General features: G+C 34.3%; 1 protein-coding gene across 2 annotated transcripts in view; it reads right to left on the bottom strand.

Moving 5' to 3' along the window:
- TRHDE (thyrotropin releasing hormone degrading enzyme) overlaps nucleotides 1-12,478 on the bottom strand; it is a 209,649-nt gene that overhangs the window by 114,026 nt on the left and 83,145 nt on the right. For both annotated transcript variants that reach the window (XM_072340919.1, XM_072340925.1), the window contains 2 exons: nucleotides 10,406-10,560; nucleotides 4,749-4,862 (listed from right to left, as the gene is read on the bottom strand). In XM_072340919.1, coding sequence (XP_072197020.1) covers nucleotides 4,749-4,862; nucleotides 10,406-10,560 — 269 coding nt within the window. The remainder of the gene's footprint in view (nucleotides 1-4,748; nucleotides 4,863-10,405; nucleotides 10,561-12,478) is intronic.

The following is a 12,478-nucleotide window of genomic DNA, read 5'->3' as shown; positions in this document are numbered from 1 at the left end:
TTCACTAAGGTTGCCCTAAATTGAGTCCATGCTCTGATCTCCCTTATGGAAGTCAAAAGCTATCACAAACATTCTTTCTCAAATTACTGATGACAAATTGGTTTAAAAAAAAAAAAAAAAAAATCAAAATTATGTGAAATTCAGCAAGCTCAGTGAAATTTCATTCTAAAATATTAATATAAACCCTGGACTTGGGAGAATGAAAGTCATATGACTGAAAAACTTCCATAATAATGCAGTTTCAACTGCGTTCTCAAGATGAGCTGATAATGACATGAAGAAAGAAGAGGCATTGACATTCTCCAAACCTGTATTCAACCTCATGTTCCCAGCAGTTACTGAGGTCAAAATAGTCCATGTGGTACTGAAGTCTTACTTCAGTTAGAATGTTATTTAATTTGAGACAGAAGGGTCAAGAAGACTCCATTTCAGGTCTGAATTGCCAAAATAATAATGAAATAAATCAAAAAGGTACATGCCTTAACTTAAATTTTTTTCAGCTTCTATGAGCTGAATGATGTCTAAAAAATAAGTCAAGGAAGACAAACACTTTAGGAGGCCATGTAAGTCACAGCACATTAATGACAAGCATGAGTTTAATGGCAATATTCACTTTTATTATTTCAATCCTGCCAATAAGAAGGATAAGCAATTAGGATAATTTATCAAGGATTCGGGCAGAGTCTTCCATGACATTCAAAGTACTTAATATAATGAAGCTTAGTTAAATAGCTTTCTATTAACTTTCCAGGCACAGGTAATTTCCTGCATTTTAAATGTTGATATGTAGCATCATTATTATTTTCAGCTGCCTGTAGTAATAACAGAACCATCTAGAGCGTAAAACCTTTACAGTGTGAACGAATACAATTCATATTAAGAAAGGCAAAGGATGTCCTCCCAGGCAGACACAAAATTTTGCTGCAAATATTTTAATCACGGTTGTTTAATACTAAGAAAATCTTTGACAAACACTACCACCCTTGTCTGTAAAAGTAGTAAGAAAGTCGAAGATCTTATCCCAGAATTTCAACTGACGGAGAAGGCAGGGGATTCAAAGCAATCATAGATGTACTACACCTTGACTCATCCAATAAAGTTTTCACCAAAGCCAACTTTCATTTAATAAAAAATAAATAAAAAAAAAATAGAAGGCAGTGAGGCTCTGTGAAGTGCTTTCTCAGCATCAAGCAAGGTACTGACTGCTAGAGTATTTGACACTCATTTGATGGATGAAAGGGAAAATTACATGTCAGTAATTCCTGCTGTCATAGTCCTCAATACCTAACCCTGTGCCAGAGACTTTCAAGGACAAACATGATGGTTCCTTCTACTAGAAAATAAGGAGGCAAAAGATCAATCAATAAATTCATGGATCTGAAAGTCTCTGTTGAATTCCTTCCTTTACACAAGCCATATAGAAAGGAGTTCAAGATAACACCAGAAACAAGCAGGGAGGAAGAAGGAATATATAGTTGTTGGGCCTCTGAAAGGAGTAAGGTGCATGAGAAATGACAGGGCAATGAAGAGCAAATTAGCAGTATATTCTTTTTCATTTTAATTTCTTCTTGCTCTGATCCTAAAGAAAGCAGAAACACCTCTCACAAAGGCAGGATTTACTTTTTTGTACCAGTCAGAGAATCTCACACCTCAAGAACTTATATTCAGCTGCTGCTGTTTTTTTATGGCACGAAGAGATAACCAAAACGTTATATGGTATATCTCTAACATAGAAACCTCATCTCTTCAGTCATGAAACAGCAACAGTCAAGATACTTGCATATGTATTGGTTAATCAGAGTACAAATGATTAAGCAATATTCCTTGATCTTTGGGGAAAACAGCTTGCAGCCAAACTTTCTTTATAAACGGTCATGACAACACAAAAACAATGTTTTGAAATTCAAAGACCTTCAAGAAGGAGACTTCAGAATAAGATTTTGAAACAGCTCAGAATAAAAATTACAAAAAAAAAAAAAAAAAAAAAAAAACAACTTAATTTGGGGTACAGACAAGGTAAACGGCTGAAGTGGGAAGACTATTGCAAATGTCTAATGAGTAGCCATTTGGCATATATCTCCCAGAAAATCAAAGATAGCTTCACCTTCAAGGAGTAATAAATAACATGCCATGAAGGGCCTTAATTTTTAGTTGAAGGAATGAAGTGAGATTGTCTAGTTTTGATCTGAATTAACAAAAATTTAAAAATGACATTAAAACCGATGGTGAGATCACGAAAGATCTCTGTACAGAAAGCTCACCTTTCTGTTTTGAAACTAGATAAACTTCGTCTACTTCTTCAGGATAGTTCTGATGAACCTTACATTAACTGCAACAGATAATGGAAGCCTCTGTGAGAATGACTCTTCTCATTCCATTCTTGAAACTGTTGACCCAAAGTTTTAACACAGCATAAGAATGAACAGTTTATTAAAAACTGGACTTCCTTTCTCATTGAGATTACATATCCCATAGAGCTACATAAATGCCTTGTGGACAAAATAAGAGACTAAGCTTTCTGGAAGACTCAAAGTTGTAATAGCTCATGTTCCATGGCATTTAATCATTTATGTTCTGGTAAAAGAAGAGTTAATAAAACAACTGAGGGAAAACAAATGAAATCAAAAACATTAGAAGAGGAAGAAATGTTTAATCAAGTTAAAGGATGTAGAGAAGAAGAAAACGATACCAAACCTATGAATTCCACATAAGATGCACACTGCAAAAAATACTCAGCTTCACTAAAGAGAGGCATCTCTAGAGAAGAAGTAGCAAAATACTAGGAGCTTGTGTCATTTCAACAGTAAAAGCTTATGTGTCTTTAGCCAGTAAACCTCCTACAATTTAAATAGGAAGCTGCAGATATTTGTTTCAGACTTATACATGCTATCCAGGTTGCATTTAAACAAAAGTCCTTTTCCAGGAACTTCTTACAGTCTTCAGTGAAAATATGACAAACATTCTCTAATAAACTGAAATGAAACTGAATTTGACATTTTAGTTTATGGACTTCCCAAGGAAAGTTCCAAGGATAAAATTTCAAAACTGCAAGACAACGAAATGAACTAACTTTTCCCATTCTTTAGAAAAAAGGAGGATTTTGGCATAGCACTCCCCATTTCCTTGAAGCAAAGCACTCTATGATCATACAGCACGGCATCTTTTATTTTTATTTCACATAACTGCTGACAAAACACCAACCAGAATGTTGGAATATTGTTCTGTTTAACCAACATTAGAGAGAATATGATTTGTAGCTCTTGTGTTTACAACAGATCCACGAAGCTTGTATCCTTCATTTTTGAAAAGAAAACAAAACAAAACAAAAACACCCTAAGTTGTTTGGAACAGCTTTTCATTTTACAAAGACTCATATTTTATTTGTCCAACTTAATAAATGCCTCTATGACCTAAACAGGAAATGCTGTTTTATATCAACTACAAAAATATCCAGCAAGCCAGATTTCAGTTACAGTAGATTTTGCTTCCTCTTCTTACAATCTCTACAAGGCTGATAAGTCAGAATACTGATTTCTACTGTAGTCTGCAAATGAATGCAGCATATTTAAATGCTCAACTCAACAAGAGTTTCATCTTACAACCATTTTTTGAATTATTTCTAATTATGATTAACCAAATGTTTATGAAAAGTTTATTTCTACCTTCTTTTTAATATAGGTGGGAAAAGTGACCGAACAGTATTTTTCCAGGCACAGAGAGAGATACTACTTCAGCTAATTCTAATTTATGCAGCATGTGTCTAATTTCCTACTTTAACAATCATACCTTGTTCAATCCATTTGTTTTGCCTGTATTCTGCTAAGAAACGAGGACTTCATGTGATGGGCATGTCATTTGCATAACAGTGAATACTATATTCATTCCACAGAAATCTCAAGCAAAAATTCTATATTCCAAATGACTTCTAAAACAAAGTTATTCAGCATTTGTTGAACTGATTATGTGAAGAACAAATGACGGATTATTTCAAGATAAAATTCAGTGTATAAACATTGTCATCTACGACATTTCACTATGCTAATATCATAAAGGACTGCCAGATTCCATTGCATTCATAATTAGAATGATTACATTGTAATTCAGGGTGTGTTTTTCATAAAGATTAAGAGAATAGCTTTAATACAACCAAAGCCAGGTGAACCAACTAAGTTTACTTACGCAAGACAGACGTCAGTTCCGATGAAGATTTATTTTCCTGTTTCCTACTGCAATTATAAATCTAAACTTACACCTACAACAAAAATTTGAACTGCACAAGAAGCATATGTAAACAAGATTACCCATATACAACAATAAGGGTAAACTTAGAGAGAGGAGAACAGAATACTCTAAGAAAATACACTGTCAAGTTCACAGTATGTTTTAACCAAACATCTCTTTTACATTTTTGGTCTGGATTAAATCCAACATTCTGTGTATTTTAAAAAACAGTCCACGTTAAATCATAACCTCTGTAATCCAAAATGTTTTTCGGCAAAGAAACAGTAGTTATTTTAACACTGGGTTATGATAGACATGACCTTACTTCTTTTGTAATAAATTGCAGATTACACTTTTGGAATGCTTTCAAATTATTTCACACCTTGTGAGTTTGCTTTATTGGACATCTGATACTTTCATGCATCATTTCTTATTTTTGAGCAGCCTCCGTCTATAACAGAAGCAGGAATATACCAGGAGAGAAGCCTTGCTGTGGTTTCAGTATAAATGAAATAAAACAAACGTACCATGTTCCATCCTGGGTAGAGATAGTCTGTCCCGATAAATTCAAAATAGTGAGCAAAACCCTCTTTCAACCACACATCCTCCCACCAAACTGGAGTCACAAGGTCACCAAACCACTGCAAAGAAAGTTTAGATAAAAAAAAGCTTTTAGAAAATCATGTTTGCTTCTATGTCACTTACACAGAGAAGATTCTTCACAGTTTTAATAAAAGCAGAGGCTTATACCACCCATTCAGAGGACAAGGAGATTTTTTTTTTCATATACTATTGGATTAAGTCTTTTTACAGGATGCACATAATTTACTTAAATAAAATATTAGAAAAGCATTAATAAGGGAAAAGAAGCATCGAGGAGAGTATGCACAGCATTGCTTTATTTATCTAAAGTAGATATTCACCCCAGTTTAAGGAACTAACCCATATAACGAGAGAAAAATGTTCCCAGATTAAGTAAGTTGATTTAACACCTGGAAACTTCACTACATATCACGTGAATGTTTAAAAACTGGAAACATAACCTTTTGATTCCAAACCTAAATTTTAGCATTTCCTCCTCTGTAATGTCCACCTGCTGAGATTTACAACAATACTGAAATTCATTGGCCAGTTTCCTAAGGAAAGCTGTTTCATGCCACCCTCTCCAATAGTAAGCCTCAGATCTCTCAAAACAGGGAGTTTAGCTGGGGTGTAGCCGCAAATCTATCAAGGCAGAGGACAGGTAGATGTCATAAGGATTTTAGCCAAAGGTGGGGTAATCACTGGAAAGGAATGGGGACAAACAAATATGGGAAATTAGGCTTCATCAATTCTACTGCTCACAAATGACGCTCTATAAATGACTGTATTGACTCTGGGCAACCTGGAATATCTTAACACATGTGACAAAAGCAGAAACACACACGCATTATTATGGAAAGTTATTTCACAGTCTCTGTAAAATCTTTTGCCAAAAATAGAACTTTTGCTCCTGGAAACAAACTTATTTTTAATGTGATTAGAAAAGAGTCATTAATAATCAACAGACATAATTCTGAGCTTTTGTGTATCTTTGAACTGATAATAAACACTAAGGAAGCAAATAAGTATTCCAGAGGGAGGCAACACGTCTGAGGGCAGGTGCTGCTGCTGGCACTAGCGAGAGAAGAGAATGAAGGAACATGGGGTTGGCCAAATAAGCAGTTTCTTTTCAGGATGATTGGCATATGTGAAGGCTTTGTCCAGCATCTCAATGAAAGATCTTGCTTCTGTGCACATCTTTGTTGAGGGAGAATAGTGCACAGGGAGGATCAAAGCCATGACTAAGATCCTTCATGAAATGAACACAGGAGCTCCAAAGAACAGACCACAGAAACAGAGATGATCAGATTGCCACACAATGCTCAGTAAATAGGATTTGAAGAAAAAAAGAAACAAAATGTGAAAATGAATGTCAGCAGCAATGTACTGAAGAATTTCAGGGTAAAAGAAGGGGTCGACAAAAGTCACATTCACACGCTAAGTGAAACAAACTTACTGGACAGTTGAACATAACATAGATAAAGGTTATTAAATTAACTCTCTACAAGACCAAAAGAGACAAAGATTGATTCTAAGAATATTTATCTGGAAAGGTAGAGAACTAATGAAAATCTGTTTATGTTTATAGTGCGCAATTTTAGAAGTTAGAGTAACGCGTTACCAAAGTAATATGAAAATTATACTTATTCTAGAATATGTTGACTAAATGACTTCTAATGCTAAAAAGCTTAAACACAACAGCACTGCGTTTATGTCTTGAATTACAAGAAGACTGCTGAACAGATTAGAAAGCAGTAAGTCAGGGTATACTATGACTATTCAGAGAGAGGTTTAAACAGTAAAACTGATCAAGTTTGTAATACATACTCTTGCAAATATATATATTATATATTTTATTATTATAAAGTTATTTGTTAAAGTAGAACAGTGTAGTCTTCTAAAATTACATTAAAAAAAAATAAAATTGACTTAAGAAGGAACCTAGCTTTGTCACCTTATCTGAAGAGTGGAAAATGTGAATTTTGCTGCATTCCCAATATATGATTTTACAATCAAGTATTTTATTTATTCCTCTGGGAGATTAATGTGCTTATTTAGTGATGATTTCATTAACAGTTTTCATTCAGTCATCCAGGAAGAAAAATATTTAACAGGAATTAAAACAGCATATGACAACAGTATGAAAACGTAAGGAATTTGCCTAACGAGTCTTGAATATCATAGAGAATATTACTGTTAGAGAAAGCAGTCCCAGAGAATGCAATTAATGAAGACCAATATTCAAGAAGAACTGCGCTATTATCATCCTAGGTGTTACATGTCTGAAAGGGAAACATTAAGTGAAGTGTTTCATTTAAGTAATTGCTCATTTATTTATTATTTGTGTGTTTGAAGGGACACTATTTGCCCTGAGTGTTTATGATTATTTCTTTTCACTTTCAGAAAGAAAAATGAACTGAAACATATCGGTTACATAAATTGCTTGTTTCCCTCAGCTACTGTATTCATCCTGACACAAAAGGTACCATCCTGACCTTCATTACAGACACACTGAAAAGATTGAAAAGATACTCCTTCCCATCCACATTCCTTACAGATTATTTAAAAAACAAAAACAAAGAGAGGCTTAGGGTTTTTTAATTTTCCTTCTGCATTCACACATGTTTAACTCAAGTTTTGTGCTCAGAGGGAGAACTAACAAAAAATTATGGTGATTGAATTCAAACAACTTTTTCTTCAAAGGCTGAAGGTGGGGTTGATCTGTGATATTCAAATAAAATGGATTGCTACTTAACCAGAATTATTTTAATAAATTATGGTAATTATTTAGAGCTATTAACTTAAGATGCTATAAATATGTGTGTATTGACAAATATATCATTTGTGTTCTGGGGCTCAGAGGGAAAGCTTTAATGCAGAAATACTCCACCTTTTGCCAATTAATAATTTTTTAATTAAACACTTGCAGTGTACTAAAACATTCAAGCTGTAATATCAAGCACTACCAGCCTAAAGATGATGGAACTAAAGCTAACCAGCTGTATTAAATATGTCCTTCTTAAAACTTGTACCTAAAATAACAATCCAGTCAAGGATTACAAAGTCACCTGTGAAGAAATCAGGTATAAAACTCTCTCTTACGTCCTTCGCACTTTGACGACCACAGAATTGCTTTGTAATTCTGCAGTGATGCCTCACTGTTCTAAAAACTTCACTACATGACCATATGCATATAAAATGCTCAATAGGTTTAGGAATTCCAATCTTAAACAGTCACATCTAGTTTACAATCCCAATTCAATTTCTTTGAATCTCAGGTATATCATTAACAAAACATTCACTGTGTTACTGTAAGGGACAAAGGTATCATATGGGGCAGTTTCATACTGTATGCTGTATATGTATTCAAGTAGAGGTCAAAATCAAGGAGCACTCTATGATGAAACAGGACAATGATACTGTTCTTTAATAACAACAACAACAACAAAAACATATATTTTAGGGCAGTTCCCTTTTGCCCGATTGGAAATCTTCGGAACTACATATTAAATACAAAGTAAAGCAGTAGATGTGGAATCCACTTTTGGCAACGTCAGTAGAGATTTTCATTAGCCTTTGTTTTTCAATGTGTGAAAATCGGTGAAGCAGTATGTCTGATCTACCAAAGTTTAGAAGACCAGGCTATGAACAAGAGAATGAAAAATACGTTAAATAATTGTCAATTAAATAGCAGGGGCAAAATACCTTGGACCAAATCTGGCCTCAGTTCAACATACAGCAAAGATAATACCACTTATGCTCCTGACCTACGTAAGCCAGAGGAAACTGCAGCAGAGAACACTGGCTACAGAATAAACAGTACTGTCTTCTCAGTGTTTTGTGGCATGTATTTTTGGAGGGCTTCTGTCTTTAAATTTTATTTGTAGTTGAATGATCTATATTCTATGTGACTCAGTTCTGCATCTAAAAAGTAGAAACAGTATTTCTTCCCTTTGAGTATTAACTACTACATCAATTTGCCCAGTAAAGTAGCTGAGCACAGCCTTGATATGCACGGTACTAAAACACAAACTGCAGCTACAAGAACGGAGGAAGATGCTTCTAATTAAATGAGCATTACTGGAAGTAATATGAGAACAGACACCAAGTTTCTCCTTTGCACTTTTAAGGTCACTTAAGAGCACACAGCTACTGTAAAATAAACGCAAATACAGTTTTCACCAACTTTGATATCCTCCAATATTCCCAAAACAATGTATGGGAGGCTCAACAAGAATCAGTTTCAATGAGAATCAAACAAATAAACTTTTCAAGGTACTGATGTTATAATTGCCCACAAATTACATATAAATTGCTTTGGAAGGAGAAGAAATTATTTCAGCAGTGGAAAGAATAACTAGAAGTAATGGAATGACTACAGAAAAAGGAAGACTTGTGCAGAATGCAAAGAAAAAGTTATCAATCATTGGATTTAAAGAGTTATAGAAAAGGTTCTGAATGAGTCTGCAAAGACCCTGTAATCAGGAACACTGAACCCTGCAGTAGAAAAAAAAAAACAAAAAACACTACATGGTGGAATGTAATACTAACCAGAGTTGGGATTTGATGACCTAATATGTGTTTTCCACATCTTATTCCTAAGGCACCATGATTTTTCCTGTGGAACTGTGTGCTACCCTATTGTACTGCACAATAAAGAGCATATAACAAAATAAGATGATCACACTGAGAACAAGCCAGCAATAACTTTCAATTAAAATGTCATGTTTCAGCTGAGGACTTAATATTCATCTACAGATTTAATGCGAAACATGAATATGAGCCAAGCATTATGATTTCCAGGTTCATCTACCATAACTCTATTATGAAGGCTCCCTTTTATATGGTACTTTTATTTGCAGAAAGTGTTAAGAATATGCATTGCATTTTAAAGAATACTGTGTAAAGTCACAGATGTAAGCCATGCTGATTACACAGTAGGATTTTAACCTCAGGGCTATGATTATGTCTGTTATGAGTGTAAGAAAGGGTTTCCTAGCCCTCAAGCACATTTCTTCAATAACATTTGCATTCAGCTCAATATTACTAAACAGTCCTAATGTGTTTAGTTGGAGATAAGATGGAAGAAATGTGAAACAAATTTTAATATGGATTTATTACAACGCGTTCTTATTGATAAAAAGGTTTCTGTACATATAAAGACTCAACTGTCCATTGTGAGTGAACAGAGGGTTAATATCAAAAAAGGAAAAGACAAGTGCGTGTATATGTGAGACAAGAGGAGTGAAACTATCAAATTAATTTCAGCCAAAGCATTTATTGACATGAACGGGCAATTCAATGTGAATCTGCTATGGTTGTGCAATAAATTCTTTTCTACAGTTATCAATGTGTATGATCTATTGAACAACACATAGATTAAAATCATACAGAAGACAAGCAACTTCTTTCTTACTAATTTTCTTCATCCCTATTTCTGACTCTTGCTTGTTTTTGCATTCTAGTTATGTATCTTACAGATCCTTCTGTTATTTAGACTACACTCACAATAAATGCTGTAACTGTGCAAATTCATTTTCAGTTTTGAAAAGGAACGCATGGTTTCTGATACAAGTATTATGTATCTGAACACATCTAATACCTGATGACATAGCTCATGTACAATGACCATGGTGACATCCAGCAGGTATGATATAGAAGAAATGCTTGGATCCAGCAGTATCCTTTGCTCCACAAAAACACTCAGTCCCCAGTTCTCCATAGCAGCATAGGGATGTTTAGGCACAGCTAACAGATCTGAAAATAAAGAAAAAATACATTAACTTCCTGTGAAAGATATTTTACTAAAGAGCTATTGTAGATAAAGCCATAAACTATCATTGAAAGCACTTTAAATAACATAAATGTATAAACAGAACTGTTAATTTCAGTTCTCTACCATTTCTACTTAGGAAACATTAATAAAATAGCAATTTTTGTTTTTATATCGCTGCCTATTAATGATTGTTATTTATGTAACAGTATTAGTATTTTTAATTGAAGAAGTTATCTATTCAGAATATAAATTATTTTAAAGTATCTTGATTGTGATTTACTGCTGAGTTTGATGCTACTTTTCATGTTTACTATACCACAATCAAAGCAGTAACAGATTTTAACAAAAGCATTGTTCACCTTTTCATTATAGTGACTCCTTTATAAACACCTTTCAAGTCAAATTATATGTAAGGGTAGAACTGAAAAAATCCTGTTTCATAACAACCAGAAAGTTCACAAGCTACCCAGAATCCCCCTGCCAAAACAAGGCATCTTTCAGTATGTAGTACCATTGGCAGCCCCTCTGAGGATAGAGCTGCTGACAGCCATGTTTCAGCTCCACAGTCTGGAACAGTGATGCTAGATGCTATCAAAGATGAGTTACTTCAGCTTAGTATCCAGTAAGAGATAAAACAGTATGAAGAAGATGGGAAGATCTTCCATCTTATTAAAAAAAATATATATATATATATTACAATGGCTATCCAGAAGCTAGTAAAATCTTACAGAATGTAGCTGAGAAGAAGAAACTCAAATTGATCAGTCTGGAAATAAAATGACATAACGAATAAACAAATACACAGTGCTTTCCCACAGCAAAGGAAGAGGCTCGAAACAGCTTCTAAGTCTACAAGAAGCCCAGTGCAAATCAGTCAGACTTTTAGAAGCTATACTGCCACGCCAGCATTGTGCTCTTTTCTAGTTGAATTAATTAGCCTGGCTTCTTAATTAATTAGCCTGGCTGTTGTACTCCTCTCATGTGGCTATGTTACTTTGGGTTCCAAAGCCAGTTCATTCATAATCAACACAAGTAGACCTAGGTGGTGCCTCACTGCATGGGATGAATGGTCTCTGGATTGACTTCTTCCAAAGAAGAGAAATTCTTACTTGCTTATAGACAGCAATTCTATTACAGCACACACATCTCCTACATTTTCCTATTTTGGCTTGTTGATATATGTGGTAGAGCTGGCTTGAAGAACAACCTGACAGCAGGAGCTCTACTTCAGGATTCACAGAAAGCAGCCACCAAAATATCAAGAGTAGATAAAGAACTCAGATGTATTTCAGTACTCCCAAAAAGGCGAATAATTTTTGTTATTTTTTTGCAAGTAGCACAAAAAAAACCCCACAGACCTCAAGCAGAAGCACAGAGAGAGCACAGCAGCTACTTCTAAATACAAAAAAAAAAAAAAAAAAAAAAACTTTAAAAAAAACTTGAAAATAGCCAAATCGTAGGGACAGACTACAAAGGATTAATAACAAATATTTATATAAAGGCAAACATTAGAACAAGAACCTAATTAAGGAGAGCAAAGCAAAAATCCAAAGCATGGTGTTCAAGAGGAGACTGCCAGTTAATTCAAAATTACATGCTTTAATTTTCTTCTTCAGCTGAAGCTTGAAACATACTACTTTTATTGAATAACTGCGATTTGTTATTACCAACATGAAAAATTCCTGTCTGCTATACAAAGGAAGGATAAGCATTAAAAGAAGACACAAAGGCTACAGGGTGAAATCGCTAAACTTAATGGCAAATATTCATTAAATTTAAGCAGGGACCTTTCCTATTCTTAGCTCTGTAAAGAAAGCTATAACTTTTCCTGCAGTGATTAAACTTTCATTTAAGAAGTATCTTCAGAAGAACACAGGAAGAATGATTCTAATTTCATCC

This window comes from Excalfactoria chinensis, chromosome 1, assembly GCF_039878825.1.
Source record: "Excalfactoria chinensis isolate bCotChi1 chromosome 1, bCotChi1.hap2, whole genome shotgun sequence".
Taxonomy (NCBI): Eukaryota; Metazoa; Chordata; class Aves; order Galliformes; family Phasianidae; genus Excalfactoria; species Excalfactoria chinensis.
The sequence above is the reverse complement of the archived record's forward strand: the minus strand, read 5'-3'. Positions and strand labels throughout refer to the sequence as shown.